Here is a 19,703-nt window from a genome sequence, read left to right as displayed (position 1 = left end):
AAAGGCGACAAATCATCCAAGTAGAGCGGCATGTGAGCACTCGAACGATTGGCCAGGAACTGGGTATAGACCATAAAACCGTTTGGAACCATTTGCAGAAGATTTGATTCCAAAAAAAGCTGGATTCGTGGGTGCCACACGAGTTGACGCAAAAAAATCTTTTATACCGAATCAACGCCTGCGATGCACTGCAGCAACGGAACGAACTCGACCCATTTTTGAAGAAGATGGTGACTGGTGATGAAAAGTGGATCACGTACGACAACCTAAAGCGAAAAAAGTCGTGGTCGAAGCGCGGTGAGCCGGCCCAAACCATCGCCAAGCCCGGATTGACGACAGGAAGGTTTTGTTGTGTGTTTGGTGGGATTGGGAGGGAATCATCCACTATGAGCTGCTCAACTATGGCGATTGACCAGTAGCGGCCAGAAATGATCAATAGGGATGGTGTTGTTTTCCACCAGGACAACACTCGGCCTCACACATCTTTGATGACTCGCCAGAAGCTACGGGAGCTCGGATGGGATGTCCTATTGCACCCACCGTATAGGCCGGAGCTGGCTCCAAGTGATTATCATCTCTTCCGGTCCATGCAAAACGCTCTTGGTGATACTAAGTTGGCCTCAAAAGAGGCTTGCGAAAACTGGCTGTCTAAGTTTTTTGCAAATAAGGAGGGGGGGGGGGGGTTTATAAGGGGGGCTAATGAAGTTGCCTTCTAAATGGCAACAAGTTTGCGAACAAAACGGCGCATATTTGACTTAAATTGGATAATTTTAAGTATGTTAAATAAAGCGTCAAATTTCGATCAGAAATACGACATTTCTTTTTCCCCAACCCTATATGTCGAATCGGACAATTTCAACTCGCACATCTGGTAGTTACATTTCCATTTCAAATATCGTCAAGTTACCTCCAATAGTAATATCAGATACGTAGTTCTACGTCAAAAATTTAAAAAATCCATATAATGGAAAGATCAATAAACGACGAGAATTTGGGAAGATTAAATTATTACTCGTAGATGTTTCATAACGCTAAATTTAGACTGATTTCAATAAATAAACGTTGAAAACACAACATCAATTATATATCGATCGGCAAGTAATCGATTTAAAATTCAATTACATTTAGTATGAAATGTTGATAATGATTTGCATAAATTGTTTATTCAATTTAACGTTGTTTTCCTAACAAAGTACGGCAACATGCTAAGCGGAGCAGGATAGTTCCTAATCCATTTCGGTCCAGTGTGAACAGTTTTTGTGTTACCATCTTCCCAACTTCCTGCCGGCAGATAGATATCTCTGGCTCGTGAATTTTCCCGAATAACAGGCGCCGCTATGATGTCTTCTCCCAGGAGAAATTCTGAAAAAAGAACGGTATTGAGCGAATTCGATTTGGTCACTCAAAATACTTACGGTCATAGATTTTTTGCGCTTCCGTATCATTCGGTGATATCCACCAAAGCGGAGGGTTCACCGGATCGCCCCTCGAAACAGCCAGCTTGAACCGCTCCATAATTGAAGGGGTATACTTCTCATGTAAGTCTGTCATTGCCTTCGATATTTGAACCGTTTCCGAATCGTAATCCCACGGGACATATGAGAATTGGATGCTCGGCATGAAGACGTTTGCTTGCAACCATCGAATAAACATCTCTTTGTTCGGCGGATGATCGTCGTAACCATTACCGCCGACCATGTCAGGTAAAACCAGTGGATAGCCGACCATGTTCATCTGCAGAAGTGTCGTAATCAAGGTTGGCAATCCGTTGTTCCAATTCCATTCGGAGTCTTTGTCGATCATGCGGACGAAAATTGGAAGATCTTGAGTACTGTGCGCTGAACGAACTTCAACCAAATCTCCAAACATAGCAACGGCTCGTAGATAATCCTCTACGATCAGATATGGATGTTGGGCACGAGGTCCATTCAGTAGCGCATCGGGCGGAGACCAGCTGCTTTCGCCGGCATCGAATTTGAAGCTATCAATTCCACTCTCATCTAGAATTGCCTGCAGCCTTCGAGTGAACCACTGCGCCACCTCAGGCTTTGTGAAATCTATGTAGGCAGCTTCTCCTTTCATACTGTTCCACCATTGCGTGTCTGGATTCCCATTGTGATCCGCTACAAAGTAGCCGTAGCGTTTCGCCTCCGAATACACCGGCTCACATCCCTTATTCACGAAAGGATGAATCCACAGGGTAACTCTGGGGAACCCCTTCGCTCTAATTGAGTCAACGGTTTGTTTGATATTTGGAAACTTCTTAGTATTGAACTTAAGCGCTCCGTAGCACACTTCCCAATCATCGTCTAATTCATACTGACCGTTCTTCCAACCATGTTGAATAATTTCATCAGCAAACTTCAATACCACAGTCTGATTGATATCTCTTTTGTAACGTGCCCAGGTCGACCAAACAGAGTATTTTACCATTTCTTCTGCCGGATGACCTGTAGGTTTACCTAGAATATGTGTCACCGCTGCCATATGAGCCTTTTTCGCATCGCTAGAAATCCCAATCTTATATATGAAAGAATATGTGTTGTCATGTATATCATATGGCAACGATTTTTTCACCTCCAGACACATATAACCCGGTTCCCCGTAGTTCTGATCAATAAACAGTGGCGCTTGGTCATCTACGTAGACAAACGATCCCAGCGAATTCAACCAATACCGATCAGCCACAGCGCAATTATCTGCTTCCTTCGAAATGAACGAGTACTCATTGAAACGCAGCTTTTGAATAGGCCAGTATTGATACTTCTGTTGGGGTCCGCCATACCAGTTCGATCCTGCAATTCGCACACAATCCACAACCATCTTCGAACGGTGTCTAACCTTCCTGGCCACGGTGAATAACGAAAACTCGGACTCATCGACATCCTTGGTAAACTCAATCTCCTCACCATCAGCATTCCTCAGCTTGAACCCATTCGCTATTTCTACACTACTTTGCATCGTTTTGAGATCCTGACCCATGAGAATCCTTTGGAAGGCCATGCCATTACGTACCACCGTTAATTCTCCGGTTGTCGTGTTGATCATTGCCGTTACGTTGGCTGTATCAAACTTTAATTCGTAATCAGCGGCGATCGCCACCGACACGAGAACTAGCAAAACCCCGAGGGTATGCCGGAACTTGTGCTTTTCCATTTTACGAGCACACCATTAATCAACGATTCACTGCGAGTGGATGCAAACACAAACCTTTCACACATGGGAGATGGAGACACCACTTTTATACCCGGCTGGAATTGGTTACCGGTCGAAAATTGGATGCATGCTATCATTGTGTAAACTCGCACAAGTGGATATTGTTTTGATTGAGTTGGATCGAGATAGCTGTACGATAATATCGTTGTGAGATGCGAGAGAAAAAAATGATTTTGTAAATATTGAGTATTATGTGATAAAACGTGATAAAACGTTTCTCTATCGGCAATTGTAGACCCGGAACAAAAACTCTACGTTACGACCTTGCAGATTGTATCGTGTCCAGATGCAGTTCCATTATTAAACGAAATATTTGTAATTATATATAGCACTAGCTGACTTTCAGCGAACGGCAAATTTTCTCAAAAAGGCCTGGTTTAGATAGCTTACCATCAACACGAATGAACAATCAGAAGTGCCACGAAGTACTTCAGAATGATTTACTGCTGTTTTTGTATCGAAAACAATGTGATAATTGGGTAATTTGGCATTAGTTCATAAAATCCGGAAGTCATGGCATAGTTTAATGAATAGGGGCTTCAGATTCTGTACTGGTCAGCTTGTTTACCAAATCAAAACCCTGTCAAGAACTTATGAGGAGTGATCATACGAATATTAGATGCAGCTTACAAGCAGTATGAGTGATTTGAAGAGCTTAATCGAGAAGTATCATCTGCGTAGAACGAGACACACACTACAATATGGCGCAGTTTGGTCGAAACCACTTCAAATGGGTTATTTGAACCGATTGAAAACTAAAGATGACCTACGAATTAGAAACCTATTGTAAATCATGTGAAATTGACGTTAATTTTGTAAAGGAGTGAAAGTTTTTCTATCTGGTTCTATAGTTATGAAACACTGGAATTTTAGTTTTTTGAATGTTCCGCGGCTGAACAATAATAAAGTTCAAATGGCCAGTCTTATAAATGAGGATAGTTATTGTATTCTATACTATATACTTCAATTGAACCGACTTCTTACATGTCTCTGGAATCTCAGAACAATGGAGTGGTTCTATAGTTATGAAACGCAGTGTATTTCCTTTTACTATAAGTTTCCTAGTACTTCTAGGAGTACTTCTCGTCATAATAGTATCTAATTATTTTCAGACACAATCCTCGTTAAAGATTGTTCAATCACTTGCAAATAATATGTTCCTCCGTTACATGGAATACATGTTTTATACTGAAAATATAATAAAATGAAGGCATCTCAAATCGGACGATTCATTCCTCGAGCTTTACGCTTACACATTTTTTACACATTTAGCGATCCGTTTTTATTTATATAGTTATAAGATATTGGAGTGCGTTTTTCACCTGAAAATCCATTTCCCCTTTCGAAGAAATTCCGTTAGCGCAAACATCAAATGGACTAACAACGCTTCTTACGATGTAATTGTAGAACATATGAGAATTGAATTTTCCAAATTTTCCCATATTCCTTCATAGTATTTCGAAAAATTTTCAATTGTCATGGTTGAATGCAATTTCACTTTTTTGTCATAGTCTGCTACACAGAATTTTTGTTTTGGAGCCGTTGTCAATTGTCCGAATGACACGGTGATTTTATAGTCGACTAGCTGACCCGGCAAACTTCGTCCCGCCAAAATTTATTTTTCGTTATCACATCCACGTTTTCTTGCTAACCGCTCGTTCATGGGTCCAACCGCAGAACTGTTCATTGATTGATCTTCTAATCTACACTTTAAAATTATTTTTTACTATAAAATTTCAGTACTTCACCAAAACTCGACATTATAATATCAGATTATTTTCAGACACAATTCTCGTGCAAGGTTTTTCATCCACTTGCAAATAACATGTTTCTCCGTTACATGGAATAAATGTTTGATAAAGAAAATATGATAGAATGTAGACAGCCCTCAATCGGACAATTCCTTTCTCGAGTTTTGCTCTTATCAACACATTCGGCGATCCTTTTTTATTAATATAGATAGAAGAGGATTCAGGAGTGCGTTTTATCACATCATTCATTTCCACTTTCGAAAGAAGATCAATTTCGTTACCGCAAACATCAAATGGACTAACAACGCTTGTCAATATGTAATTGTAGAACACATACGAATTGAATTTTTCGAATTTTCCCATTTTTCTTCAGAGTTTTCCGAAAATTGCAGACATTTATGCTTTATTTGTATGGCAGCCCCCCATAGAGAGGGGCCAGTAGTGTCGAACCACCATAGAAACGTTTCTTGCCCCCAAAAACCTTTACATGCCAAATTTGGTTCAATTTGCTTGATTAGTTTTCGAGTTATGCAGAAATTTGGGTTTCATTTGTATGGCAGCCCCCTTAGAGAGGGGAGGAGTGTTTAACCACCTTAGAAACGTTTCTTGCACCCTAAAACCTCCACATGCCAAATTTGGTTTCATTTGCTTGATTAATCTCGAGATCTCGAGTTATGCAGAAATTTGTGTTTTATTTGTATGGGAGCCCCCCTTTGACGAAGGGAGAGGGGGGACGAACTACCATAGAAATGTTTATCGTTCCCTAAAACCTTTATATGCTAAGTTTGATTTCATTTGTTTGATGTTTCATCTATTCAGTTGGAAAGAAACGACATTGAGACGATACTGCATTGTGAAGGCCGTGATCTGAGGGATGTTCCCCGTACTTTCAGTTATAGTCTGCTCCTCCAAAGCGTTCGTCTCAACGTTCGTCCTTCCACTGAGATGTGGCAACTTTCTCTACACTATCCAAGAGCGGACACTCCACTAACCAAAGTGACACTCGAGCTCACAACGATCGATTCGGAAACATTAGAATTTCCATTCGCTTGATTAGGCCTCGAGTTATGCAGAAATTTGTGTTTCATTTCTGTGGCAGCCCTCCCTTAGAAAGGTGGGAGTAGTGTTGAACCGCCTTAGAAATGTTTCTTGCCCCCTAAAACTTCCACAGGTCAAATTTGGTTTCGTTTGCTTGATTAGTTCGTGAATTAAGCATTAATATACGCTTCATTTGTATGGCAGAACCCCCCCCCCCCTCTCCCCAGAGAGAGGGGCGGAGTGTCTATTCACCATAGAAACGTTTCGTGTCCCCTAAAACCTTCGTATGCCAAATTTGGCTCCATTTGCTTGATTAGTTTTCGAGCTATGCAGAAATTTGTCTTTCATTTGTATGGCAGCTCTCCTTTAGAGAGGGTAGTAGAGTATCTAACCAGCATAGAAACATTTATTGCACCCTAAAACCTCCATATGCCTAGTTTGGTTTCATTTGCTTGATTAATTCACCAGTAATGCAGAAATTTGTGTTTTATTTGTATGGCAGCCCCCTTGTAGAGAGGGGGTAGTGGGCCAATTGTCATGTCGATCATTTCAATAGTTTCCGAGTCCATAAGAATCAGACAGACAGACAGAAATCCATTTTTATAGACATAGATGGGATATCAAATTCTACAGCCAGCAACACAATTTTGAAAAAAAAAAGTGCTTGGTAAGTTTTGGCAGAACCCCGACCATATGCCTCTGTTTCTAAATCTGAATCTCTGAATCGCTAAATTGTTGAACATCTGTGTCTTTCAATCTCTCGATCTGTTAATCTCACAATCTCTCAATTAAAATCTCTATTTTTTCAAAACTGTGAATATCTGAATCTCTTAATCTCTGGGTAGAAATCTGCATCTGTATCAAATCTCTGAATCTCTGAATCCTAATCAGAATCGGAATCGAAATCTCGAAATCCGGAAGCATCTAATTCAAATTTTGGAACTTTCTGGAACTAAATTTCACTCCTTATAGATTTCTAGTCTAAAAGATCTTCACAAATAGCTGCATTAGTTTACGTTCTGCGTTTTTCTCTATTTTTCTTTGTCAATTAATCACAAAAAGGGTATTATGACGGTACATAATCCCCAAAAATTTGTTGTAGCCTTAGTATTGAGTTTAGTGTTTAGAAATGCTTAGAGAAGAATTGTGAAAAGGCATCAACGCATTCAACTGTAAAATGAAATCATAGCTTGGTTCGAACGGGAGAATTGTAATCGTGTATCACTGTATAATGTAAACATGAATGAAAATTATAGTGGGTTGTGTCAAGGACACGACCGTACTGTCGACGTATGACTACGATAATTATTGCATTCAATCAGCTTGTTGATCACTTCGAAAATTATTTCAGAATGGATCAAATTTTCGAAATTGACAATGATGATAGAGACAAAAAGACTAAGTGAAGTGTAAGAGAAGTGAAAGCGTATGTGGATGTGATGTTCGTGATCATGCCTTTTATTGCGTTATTTGCGATTTCCGTTATCCGCGATAATCGGGGTTCTACTGTATAATGAAGTAATGTGCATAAACAAAATTGTTTTTTTATCATATGATCCGCCCTTGGTCTCTAGTTATATCAGGTTCAACGTCACAAATTGAAAAAAACTAAAAAATCATTCTTTGTAGCCACAGCTACCTCAAGGCGAAATTGGAATATTTTTCCAAAGCGAAACACCTTTGACCTGCAAAAAATCCGCGGTGACCTTGCCGCTCGATCCCGCAGATAATCGGGGTTCTACTGTATAATAAAGTAATGTGCATAAACAACATTTTTTTTTTATCATATGATCCGCCCTTGGTCTCTGGCCATATCAGGTTCAACGTCACAAACTAAAAAAACTAAAAAATCATTCTTTGTGGCCACAGCTACCTCAAGGCGAAATTGGAATATTTTTCCAAAGCGAAACACCTTTGACCTGCAAAAAATGCACGCTTGAAATGAAATCCAAAATAGAAAAGATTGAAGAGTAAAAATGTATTTATTGTACGTTTCAGCATGCGTGTAAAACAGCACCTTTAAAAATAATCAATAAATAAATAACAGTCTTTATGCGTTGTGGCAGTAAGTTAGTGGTTCTTCAATATAATCAACAGCAATGATCAGCCGAGTAACTCTGATGCTGCTGTCTACATTGCTCTTCGAAAATCAATCGATGAATTTTCTTCAAGTCTTCATCGGAAGTTTGAATGCAGCAAGGGCTCGGTTCGTCATCCCAGTGGAAAATTTGCTTCCGTCGATCTTTCCCACGCAACGCATCACTCAACTGCTCCTCGTTTTCCTGCTTCATCTTGTTCAATTCTCGAACCATCTTGGCCCATTGTTGTTTGTAGAATAGCTTCGACTGTTCCGTTTCCCGCAGCCTCTGTTCAAGTGTATCGATCTGCTTCCGTAGGTCGATACAGTGCTCCGCCTCCCTCCTAGCGATGGCTAGTTCACCCTCCAACCGTTCATTGACACGTTTCAGCTGATCGTTGTCACGAGTGAGAGAATCGTTCTTTCGCTCCAGTTCCTCACATCGCAGTGTTTGAAGTTTCGACCTATGGTTCAAATCCTCTTCGAGACGGGTCGCTTTTTCCCGTATATCTGACAACGTACGCTGGTACGATATTTCCAGTTTTGTCTTCATCTCTTCCACGGCCTTGTTTTGGTCCACCAGCTGAGTGCTCTGAAACGTTAGGCTTTTCCTGGTCTCTTCTAGCGCGCGTGTTAGTGCTGATACGTGTTCCATTTTTTCGTTTATTTCCTTAAAAGCATAATCATAGAAGCGATGACAACAGAATATGATGATTCAAAATACTTACAGCACTTTCTTTCGCCCGTCGTTTTTTCCATTCATTGGAAAGCTTCATTAAATGGGCAGATTTTTTCTGCTTCAGCTCCTCAATGAAAGCCTCCCTTTGCTTTATCATCCACTGCTTTTGCTCCTCGAGCATTCGGTATGAGATTTGATCATCCAACTGGGCCCTCGGAGTGGCCGAAACCGGAGCTTCGGCCACCGGATCTCGACTATTATAGTTGATTCCAACTTCGTCGAGGAAGCAAAAGATTGTTGCCATTCCAATGCTTTCGCCGTTTTGGTTCTCCAGTATCGCTACTCCTGCTTGTTTTTCTTTGGTTCCCACCACGAGACTCTGATTGTCCAGCCGAGCAAACCCGTACAGATCATGGGGACCGTGCAACGTTAGTTTGGAGCTTTCGGCAGTAATTGTTTCGAGCACGAGGTCGGTCAGGGACGAAAAGTATAATCTCAGTTGTAGATTCGAAAATTCTAATGTTTCCGATTCGATCGTTGTGAGCTCGAGTGTCACTTTGGTTAGTGGAGTGTCCGCTCTTGGATGGTGTAGAGAAAGCTGCCACATCCCAGTGGAAGGACGAACGTTGAAACGAACGCTTTGGAGAAGCAGATTGTAACTGAAAGTACGGGGAACATCCCGCAGATCACGGCTTTCACAGTACAGTATCGTCTCAATGTCGTTTCTTTCCAGCTGAATGGATGATGGCGGATGGATTGAACGGGTTTCGTTCAAATTTATTGAAGCTATTTGAGGGATTTCCAGCTCAAGTGCTGGCTTGTCTTCCGAGGGCTCAGTTTCAGGCACTGGTTTTGTTGCCTTGCTGATAGAATCTGGAATGTGCCCACGATCAGTAGAGAGGTACTTAAGACTGAATTTGCACTTTACGGCGGGTGTAATCAAAGAGGAACCATCGGATATTGCGTCCGGAATGTCGTTTTCCTCATATTTATCAGAGGTTGGCTCGATTTGATAATACTTCTCCACATCCATTGTATTAGATTTTACGCTGTGTTTTGATAAAAAATCATTCAAACGCTCTTCTACAATTAACTCTCCAAATCGAAGTCGTACACGACCTGAAAATCGAATGCTATATGAAATAATTGAACGGCTGTATTATACAATGTATCTCACCAACGATTTTATCTTCGTATAAAACTTCTAATCGAATCAAAAAGACCTTCTCAAAATATCTCCTCAACGAATGTAACGAAGTTCTAAGGTTAATGACAATTTTTTCTTGTATAAGATATAATTCATTCGACCTCTTCTCCAGCATACATGGATAGGTATCGCCCAGTAAGTCGTATCTTATCGCAAACTTCCCTGCCGACGCCACTGACTGATTCTCTACGGGAACCAGCATTTGCATCCGCTTGGCATATTTCAACACAATCTTCACTAAAAAGATATCACATTCCTGTTCGTAGCATCCAACCTGAAGCAATCCACGATCCTCTAGCAAACGGATGGGTAAATCCGCGCCCATTCCCAGCTGCGAGGGGGCCGGATTTGTAAAAATAACCACACTTTGATCCGCTTCGTTCCGATTCTCCTGCTTCCTATCATCTTGCTTTCCTGCTAACAAATAGTGCTTATCGGTTATCATGACCATCAGCTGGATCTCCGGTTTCAGGCTTTTCCACTCCTGACTATGCAGCCCAATTACTCGGTGCCAGCGAGCCTTCAACGTTTGTGATTTTGTCGACGGTAGCAGCGGAACCGATCGCAGCGGAAGCAGCACACATCCAACCAGAGTGCGTACCTGTTCGGAGTTGGTCTGACTAACCGAATAACACTCGATTCGGATAGGAAGATTCTCCATTTTCATGCGCTTCACCGAGCCGCGGTCCGTTTCCCACACAAGATTGCTGTCGAAGCTGGTGGAAGCTATTCCCGGAAGACGGCTACCCGTTTCGAGCACATTTTTGTCGAGGGAGGCACTAAGAACTATGGGAGTGTTTTTCGGCCGATGGAAGTTGATGGCTAGAAGGGGGAATAAGTTAAATGTTAATAGTCAAATATATTCAACAGTGTTACCGTCCAGCAAGTGAAGCACAATAATAAGCTGGTCCGACTGTTGGCTCATCGTTGTTGATTCGTTTTGTATAATTGAACTAGTATGAAATACTATTAATCTAAATAAGCATTATTTTCCGGTAAAATCCGTTGCGTTTATCATTATTCGTAATACCAAGACGGGTCTATGGTACTAGGTGAGGTCGTTTCGTCACTAAGTTGGTTAGGGGAGCGGTATATGAAAACAGTACGGAAGAAAAGAAAGCAGAAGGGGATTTGTTTCCTTGAAGTGTGAAAGAGACAGACTGATCACGAGCGAGCTTGGGCACAAGTGTATTGTGTTTTGTTTACAAACAAAACACAGTAGACTTCCAAGATGGCTGAAGAGTGGTTTTAGCAAGTTGGCCCACCTTAGGATATATTTCTACGCGCCTTGCGTAATACATAAACACAACAAAAACTGAACAGCTGGTCAAGACAGTTTGGCTTTGCCCACCAAGGATGCCAAAACTACAAATTAGTCTTAAATTATCCAACATATTTTTGAGGCCAAGGTTAATAGAAGGTTACTTCTAGAAAACTTAATAGCAGTGTACGTATATGACAAGGTAGTCTGGACTCGACCAAGGCGCCTCTATATATACCAGGTGAAACAATCATATGAAATGCACTTTCAGCCATATTGGAATTGCTGTCGGTATTGTTTACAAGCAGCTGCCGGCGGCTCTCTACAAACTGCCACGACGCTTATTCGAACGATGCCTACTATGTTCGGCTTTCGCAAATTTATGTGAAAAAGAAGAGATGATTTTGTAGAATTTCATTCTCATCCAGTTCATCCACTACTCTCGCATGTGAAAATGCAAAAATGGCGTATCCTAGCAATAACAAAACAAGCAACCCCCGCTCCACAAACCGTAATCCCCTTCTTATTGAAGTGATGATGTTGCTTCACCTGTTATACATTCATACAAGCGCCTTGGACTCGACTAGTGCATCAGTAACAGTAGATCGTATGAAGAAAACAAAGGATTTACTTATTCTGCCCGTTTCCAAGTAAAGTAAACTTTGCTAGTATTTACTTGAATCCGTATGAATAAATGTTTACTTAACTAATTTCATTTTCGAATTCGAACATAGTTTTTACTTTGTCAAACATCTGTCAGCTGATTGTTTAGGTTTCGTTTCAAAACGTTTTTTTGGACAAAGCGTGAAATCGCGATGAAAAAGGAATGGTGTCGACGTCTGGTGGCGACTTTCAATTAGGGACAATAGTTTGGGTCCCTATCTCGTTAGTGTAATACCTACCATATTAGAAGACACGAAGCCAGTTTTAAAATGTTAAAATTTGAATGAAAATGTTCACATCATGTTATTTAATCACTTGAAACATTTTTTTCCGACTTTTATTTAACCCTTTGTCTACATTTCCAACATTATTACTGAAACTTTTCATTATAATTTAAAGTTGTCTTCAAAAACAATTATCGTACAAAATTTTTTCACCACCTGCAAACAAAAGTGTTTTTCATTTAAACAGAATGCCAAATTGGTACGGAAAGGTTATTTTTCATTCATAATTTAAATTTTAAAAACGTGTTCATTCCGCCTGAAAATCAATCAATTTTTTTACGCTCCCCTAAACTAGTAAACGAAGCTCAATGCCATCAATGCGGATCGTTAACTTGTTTAACTTCAAGCGCAAGATAGCAGCATTAAACATAAATAGGATATGAAATCAAAACGAATGAAAGTGTTTTCAGATCCAAAGTATGCTCATGAGCATACTTGATAATTACGAAGTAAATACTTGATGAATGCTGGTTTATTCATACGAAATCAGCTAAACATCCATTTTCGAAAAGTAAATACTTTGTTGTTTCTTTTATTCATACCAAACGTAGTAAAAACTTAATCTCACTGCTCGACTGCTCGAATGAAGTAAAGTAAAGATGAATTTTGTTTTTATTCATACGGCCTAGTGAGGCTGTGACGTGAAAGCTTTGCAAATATCATGGAGCGGTACAATAAATTTGTCTAAATAAGTTTATTTCTATTGGATTTTAGCTTAATGTATATATGTACGTATATATTGATTGCAGCGTAAAGATAATCTGTTTAGTTTTCCTTTCTCATCAAAACCTAGGGCAGGGATGGCCAAACGGTAGTCTACCGGTCGCCCGCGTAGGTATTCCTAGACGCCCGTCAGCTGGTCTAGGATAGTGTCAACTCCAAACGCAATGGATTAAATATATAATCCTCCCTTCTGTCGTAAATATTTTATAAGGTGTTTATGCTAAGTTGTAAAAGTAGATTTTTCTTCATTAAAGTTTCTGTTCCAATATTTTCTTTTTAGTTGTTCAGTTGTTCGACTATAACTTGTAATAAATCAAAAAATTGTCACTATCAACAATTTCAACAAAGTTTTCTCCAGGAATATCATTTGTTAAATGGCCAATTGTAAATGCGGGAAACATCCGGTATAAGGTTTCGAAAATCAATAAAAACTAAATTTTCGGAGAAAACGTCGTCTTTGAATACTGCGAAAGCGAGTTTTAATGCAGTATTGTTATTTTTATTTTAAAACTATGATAAGTAAGAGGCTGTCCACATACCACGTGGAAAGAAAAATCATGTTTTTGAATACCCCCCTCCCCCACCGTGGACAAACGTGGACTTTTCCTATACCCCTCCCCCTGTTGTCCACGTGGATATTACACCAATTATTTCTAAAAAGATCAAGATAAAATTTAACCTCGCTTAAATTTCATTTTGGGATTGCTTCTATTTTATATTTTATAGTTTAATGGATAAAAATGTTAGCTTAATTAATAAAGGGTGTGTCACATCAAATTGCATCTCGGAAAAAACGCTGTAGAAATTCGCCCAGTAGACCGATCCTTTTGAAAATTTTAGACAGTAAAATAAAAACTATTAAACAACTTTTGGCATTTTCTTTTTATTCATACTTCGAGCCCAAGCCCGTATGCTCGCACCTTCCTCTATACCCCGTCCATAAGGATCTGTACAACGTCAGGTTGTAGTTTTTTGAACAGAAATCCATTTTCTCTTGAAGTCCGCCTCCGATTTGACAACTTTTGGGTTCTTCCGGAGGGCCTGCTTCATAATCGCCCAATATTTCTCTATTGGCGCGTTGGGCGGGTTCATTTCCTTTGGCACGAAGGTGGCCCCGTTGGCTTCGTACCACTCCAACACGTTCTTTGAATAGTGGCACGAAACGAGATCCGGCCAGAAGTTGGTCGGGCCCTCGTGCTGCTTCAATAGTGGTAGTAAGCGCTTCTGTTGGCACTCCTTGAGGTAAACCTGCCCGTTTACCGTGCCGGTCAATACGAAGCCGCTTTCCGCAAGAGCAGATCGCTTGCCACACCATGTACTTTTTGGCAAACTTGGATAGTTTCTGCTTGCGAATCTCCTCCGGAACGCTGAATTTGTCCTCTGCGGAGAAGAACAACAGGCCCGGCAGCTGACGAAAGTCCGCTTTGACGTAGGTTTCGTCGTCCATTACCAGGCAATGCGGCTTCGTCAGCATTTCGGTGTACAGCTTCCGGGCTCGCGTCTTCCCCACCATGTTTTGCCTTTCGTCGCGGTTAGGAGCCTTCTGAACCTTGTATGTACGCAGGCCCTCCCGCTGCTTGGTCCGCTGGACGAATGAACTTGACAAATTCAGCTTATTGGCGACATCCCAGACCGAACTTCTCGGATCACGTCTAAATTGCTTAACTACGCGCTTGTGATCTTTTTCACTGACGGTGCATCCATTTTTGCCGTTCTTCACCTTCCGGTCGATGGTTAGGTTCTCGAAGTATCGTTTTAGTACTCTGCTGACCGTGGATTGGACGATTCCCAGCATCTCACCGATGTCCCGATGTGACAACTCCGGATTCTTTAAATGACTGCGCAGGATTAATTCACGACGCTCTTTTTCGTTCGACGACATTTTTCCAAATTTACGAAAAATTGACAGTGAAGCATGGCCAATGTGATCTATACACTCTTATCTGATTATGAGCGTAAGCTGAAGATATAATTCCTAAAAATTAAATTTCTACAGCGTTTTTTCCGTGATGCAATTTGATGTAACACACCCTTTAATAACGGTTTGTTTTAAATTCATTTATTTGTTTTCCAACATTCCCCAGAAAGTTGTTTGTATCGCTATTTAGTTTTCCATTTATGTTGTCAAATTGTTTTCGCCGCTAAAATCCACATAAAAATTTACTTGTGAATCTATTCTCGGGATTTTTTTATTTCAATACTCCATTAATACCCGCCGTAAGTTGATTGAACTGTATATGTTTTCAAAAAAATCAGACAAATAAATCTTGGGCTTCATTACAAAATGGTTATTGGAATCACGGAACAAAGCAGCAGTGATATAGAAAAAATCGATATCGGTCATGCTATTCAAGTTATAAGAATGTCGCGTTAAATTATATAGTGTTGGTATGTTTATCACACAAATGGCAGCTCAAATGAACAATGAACCTGCATCGTGATCGCTGGCTTCATGTACCAATGATCTTTCTGTTCAACCTCGTAAGTCTAAGTAAGAAAATTTCAGGTTGTCCCCGAATTCGTGCCGGCTTTCACCCTCTAACGGACTGTGAGAACTAGGCATTTAATCAATGCAAATTACAATACAGCAACATGTTTACATGCTGAAATACACAAAAGATTTTTTTCAATAAACAAAACAATTAAAAACATTGAAAAACTTGGTGGTATTATTGTTGCCACTTGCCCGTCTAGCGGTAAACACTTGATGGTAATTTTGTTTTCTTATAATTGAATTTTTGATGTTAATTTCAACAAAAACAATTAATAAAATTCATGATCAGACTCAGTAGGTCCTAAACAGTTCATATGTATTGAAAACATCAACAAACAGACTGTTTTGCGATAACTTTTCGGGAAATTTGCTCTTGCTGCTCTAAATTGGGAGTTGTTAACACGAAAATAACTAAAAAATGAATACAGGCAAATGAAAGAATGAAATTTGACATTGTCCGGTGGAATACGACGTCTATCATATTGGCTAATTCTGTTAGTTTGTTTTGGATCGCTGACTTTAATTTCATTTAGTTATAAGCAAAACTTGTTAGAATTTATCGAAGCTTTGTAGAAGCACATAAATCAGAATTCCTTTCCAATCTCACCAGACACAAGATGCAATAGTATGGAATCGATATATAGTAGCGTTCTACGTAACCAAGCTTCACCAGGTAATTCGTTGTTCATTTTCCTTTGGTTCATCACCTTTGGAGTTCTCGAAAGACAGAGACAACAACAAACCCGTACCTAAGAAAAGTATGTCGTGCATTTTTTCAAATTACAAGATTCTGAGTATCTTTGATGGTGTCTTCGTCCTGGCGGAATGTAAATAAACTCATCACTCTCAGTTCATGTCTGTTACTCTCAGAATACGCATTTCAGTGAAACAGTTCAACGACATGAAAAAATATGGTCTTTTATTGATAAATACGGAGTACACGTAAGGAGCGGCGGCAAGATTGAAATTCGATGAAAATGCAGAGCAGATTTCATTCATTTTTGATTATATTGTATTTTCAGAAATATTCATTTTATGTGTCCACGTGGACATTATCTAAACTCCCTCCTCCTTCACCATGGACAAGCGTGGACATTTTCGTACTCCCTACGCCCCCTAAAGTTGTCCACGTGGTATGTGGACAGCCCCTAATGTGAATTAATTGTGCAGATTTCCTTCAAGAAATGTAGCCATGAATAGAGCAACAGCGATGGATGAGAAATTAGAAATTTCTAAAATTAAATATTGGCCCCTATTATGTAATTCTAGTTGAAGAGAACTTTGCTGGTTAGCTCTATTTTGCTGTTATAGATATAATCGGGTGAAAATTGTCGGCATAATTTTTCGAGCTGTTTGGTTTGCTTGTTGCATTTCTGGTGTTTTGCTTTGGGAAACATTTCGGCAACTTTTCAACATATGAAATTCCTCGACGTTCGAGAAAGAACTCGATTCGATAAGATTCTACCGATTTACAAAATACGAAAGTTTGACCAATCGACCGATCGATTGAATTTACCTAATAGGGTCCAATATTTCCGATAGAGGGTCCTTATACCTCTAGGAAATCGAGGAATACAATAATCATCGTTAGTGAATTTAAACAAAGCATCGAAGAGCGAACCACTAATTCTTTTGGGCGTCCAATTTTTGTCGACCAATCCTGCAAATGTTTGTTTTCTGAAACGGTGATTTCCTCCGGAGCAATTTTACCTTAAGGGCATCGAATTCTTCCTCCTTCTTCCTGAAAACGCTCATATATAACGTTGATGCTTGTTCAATTGGAAAAGTTCATGGGACTAAACATTGCAACAGCTTTGAGCCTCGGATCATTAAAATACCCTCTTTCTCATTTGCTTGATCAGTTCCAGGAAAAAAAACTGTCACAAATATCTCTAAAAATTATCTACCTTCGCCATTTATTGTTCTGATAGTTTCTTCTGCTGCCATCCCAACATAAATATCATTGCCGAAACAACGTAAGATTCATCGAAAGTATCAGTAAAAAATAAAATAAAAATATTTCAGCTATTCTGCGTTTTTAAATCAATGAAAGAAATCTTATTTGCAATGACATTACCCAGCTAAAAATAATTCTATTTCAGTTTCGCGTAGCAGTTGCACAATATTTGACTCGGAGTTAACAAGATAAATCACTATATGCCCAGTGAAATTAAATTACAGAATGTTTTTTTCCAAGGTGTGTTTTCAAGTGGGAGCACTTGCTATAACTTCGCGGAGCACCATTTGAAAACATCTGGTCTTTACCAATTACATTTATTTGTGGCATAGAAAAATCTATTGGAAAAAGTACTTGTTCGGACCAGTCTAGAGCAGCAATTTCAACCGCAGCGTTTTTTGTTGCGAGCAGCTTTTAACTGAATGTGTATTTAATTATTTTCTTTTTTTCAGGTTATTATTTTGGAACATACATTTTTGTTTTCACCTGATCCTCTTTTTTTCCTTTTCAGGACAGGGACGAACGCTCGCGATTCACGTATATCTCTAATTTTAAATATTTCAACAAATTTCCTACATGAAACTTCATTAATTCACGTAAAATCCAATTTCTACCCAGATAATTCAATTTTCATTCCAATAATATCACTCTTCAATTTTAATTCAAAGCCATAGCAATCTATCGCGTCACAGACGATCGTTGCGTGCTTCGTGCTTCATAATGTGGCCAAAATATTCAAAGATGAATATTTCACGTTGCCGGAAGAGTCACTTCAGCCAAACGATGTTCAGTTCAATAGCGGATTCGATGATAGCAACTCTGTTTGCTATCGAGGACAACCCAGCAAACATTAAATCGTATAATTTTGCACGTGCCAAGTCTTACAAGAAATCCGAATAAATCATAATCGCATATAATATCAATCAAAGTATGTATCGTGTATATTATAAATCGCATAAAATGTAAAAACTTGATTTTATATACCATTATCAAATTAAAGCCGGGTTCAGACGGTGCGAGTAAACATACGAGTCGGTCTAGTCAGTTACTGCAGTGCAGCTACTCACACCGTGTGAACACATCATGCCAGCTAGTGTCATGTGTGATTCGGTGTGCGAGCTACTTCAAAGTTTTTTGAATTTACTCGCACTCGCATCCCTCAAAACGTCAAAAACAGATTTTAGCGCTCGAATCAGGGATGCCAAATCTTGACATTGTCTTTACATTTCTCTATTTTTAAGATATTTGAAAATATGCGAAGATATTTATAGACTTGAAAATTATTGGAAGAACAAATTAAACCCTCATAGTTTCTAAACGGAATCGTTATTATTTAGTTTTGCACGCTGACGGGGCACGTTTTTTAAAAATAGTTTTCTTGGGGATCTAAATATAAAATCATTATCGGGCACGATTTTAATTCAAAATTCACTCAAAACTTGCAAAAAAGTATTGTTCTAAGAAACAGAATACATATTCGATTTAGAAAAAGTAGATTTTCATTCATTATTTTAGTTTTTGAGGCGTATTAATTGCTCCTGCAAATCTACTAACATTTTTATTTCACAAATTGGTACTCGAAGCTGCTGTCAAGGCGAAATAAATCAAATTTTGAAAAATCTTTTAGACTGCCATTTGGAGCACCACATACTTTCGGAATTATTTTAGCTATGGATGCTTTCGAGATTTTAAAAAATTTCGACAATAATCTGAACGATATTCCAGAAGAAAGGCACATCATTTCTAGTTTCACTCTTGTAGGTTTAGCATCCTTCATGAGTGTATCTTGGCGTTATATTTGTGGAGCAATTAAATCCAACAGTTTTCTCACTTTTTCAGGTGTTATTCTCAACACTGCTCTGTACTCTCGGAGATCATCATTGTAGAGTTACTTCAATATTGTATTTGTTGCTTCTTTTCTTTGCATCCAATTTCTGGCCCGAATCCTTTTTTCTTTCTGCTTTTTTCGGATAGTACCTTCAGTATAAAATAAATTCAGCACAAAGTATTTTTAAACACGGCCAGCGTGTGTTTCGCTATAAAATTGTGTAATGATAAATTCAACTGAAAACCTAAGATGAAAACTGCCAATAAAGAAGCCGATTTCGGATCAATCATCTGACAAATTCGGACCTGATTGCTGTTTCTGACTATTTGATGGACATTTGAAAAATCGCCTGGCATCTCTGGTAAACCCGTGTCGTGGTATCTGGTTTCTTGTCAGCAGCTCACATTGTGTGAACGGACAAGGCGAGTCAACCATTTGTCAAGCGAGTTCACCGGGTCAGTAGCTGCTCATTGTGAAGTCAGCTACTAGCAACGTATAAATGGGCCTTAAGTCGCAATTCGGTAT

At 39.4% G+C, this 19,703-nt stretch overlaps 2 protein-coding genes across 2 annotated transcripts; both read right to left on the bottom strand.

Moving 5' to 3' along the window:
* Positions 1 to 1,141: 1,141 nt before the first annotated feature.
* LOC129776955 (myogenesis-regulating glycosidase-like) lies at positions 1,142 to 3,205 on the bottom strand. Its single transcript, XM_055782921.1, has 2 exons — positions 1,416 to 3,205; positions 1,142 to 1,362 (listed from the first exon to the last, which is right to left on the bottom strand). The coding sequence occupies exons 1-2, from the start codon at positions 3,154 to 3,156 to the stop codon at positions 1,166 to 1,168; spliced, it is 1,938 nt and encodes a 645-aa protein (XP_055638896.1). The 5' UTR covers positions 3,157 to 3,205; the 3' UTR covers positions 1,142 to 1,165.
* A 4,763-nt stretch (positions 3,206 to 7,968) lies between these two features.
* On the bottom strand, positions 7,969 to 11,022 carry LOC129776544 (centrosomal protein of 120 kDa-like). The gene is made up of 4 exons (XM_055782253.1): positions 10,845 to 11,022; positions 9,939 to 10,790; positions 8,811 to 9,880; positions 7,969 to 8,752 (listed from the first exon to the last, which is right to left on the bottom strand). The coding sequence occupies exons 1-4, from the start codon at positions 10,891 to 10,893 to the stop codon at positions 8,096 to 8,098; spliced, it is 2,628 nt and encodes an 875-aa protein (XP_055638228.1). The 5' UTR covers positions 10,894 to 11,022; the 3' UTR covers positions 7,969 to 8,095.
* Between the last annotated feature and the right edge of the window lie 8,681 nt (positions 11,023 to 19,703).

The sequence above is a fragment of the Toxorhynchites rutilus genome, chromosome 3, assembly GCF_029784135.1.
Source record: "Toxorhynchites rutilus septentrionalis strain SRP chromosome 3, ASM2978413v1, whole genome shotgun sequence".
Classification (NCBI taxonomy): Eukaryota; Metazoa; Arthropoda; class Insecta; order Diptera; family Culicidae; genus Toxorhynchites; species Toxorhynchites rutilus.
This window is presented reverse-complemented; position numbering and strand designations above follow the sequence as displayed.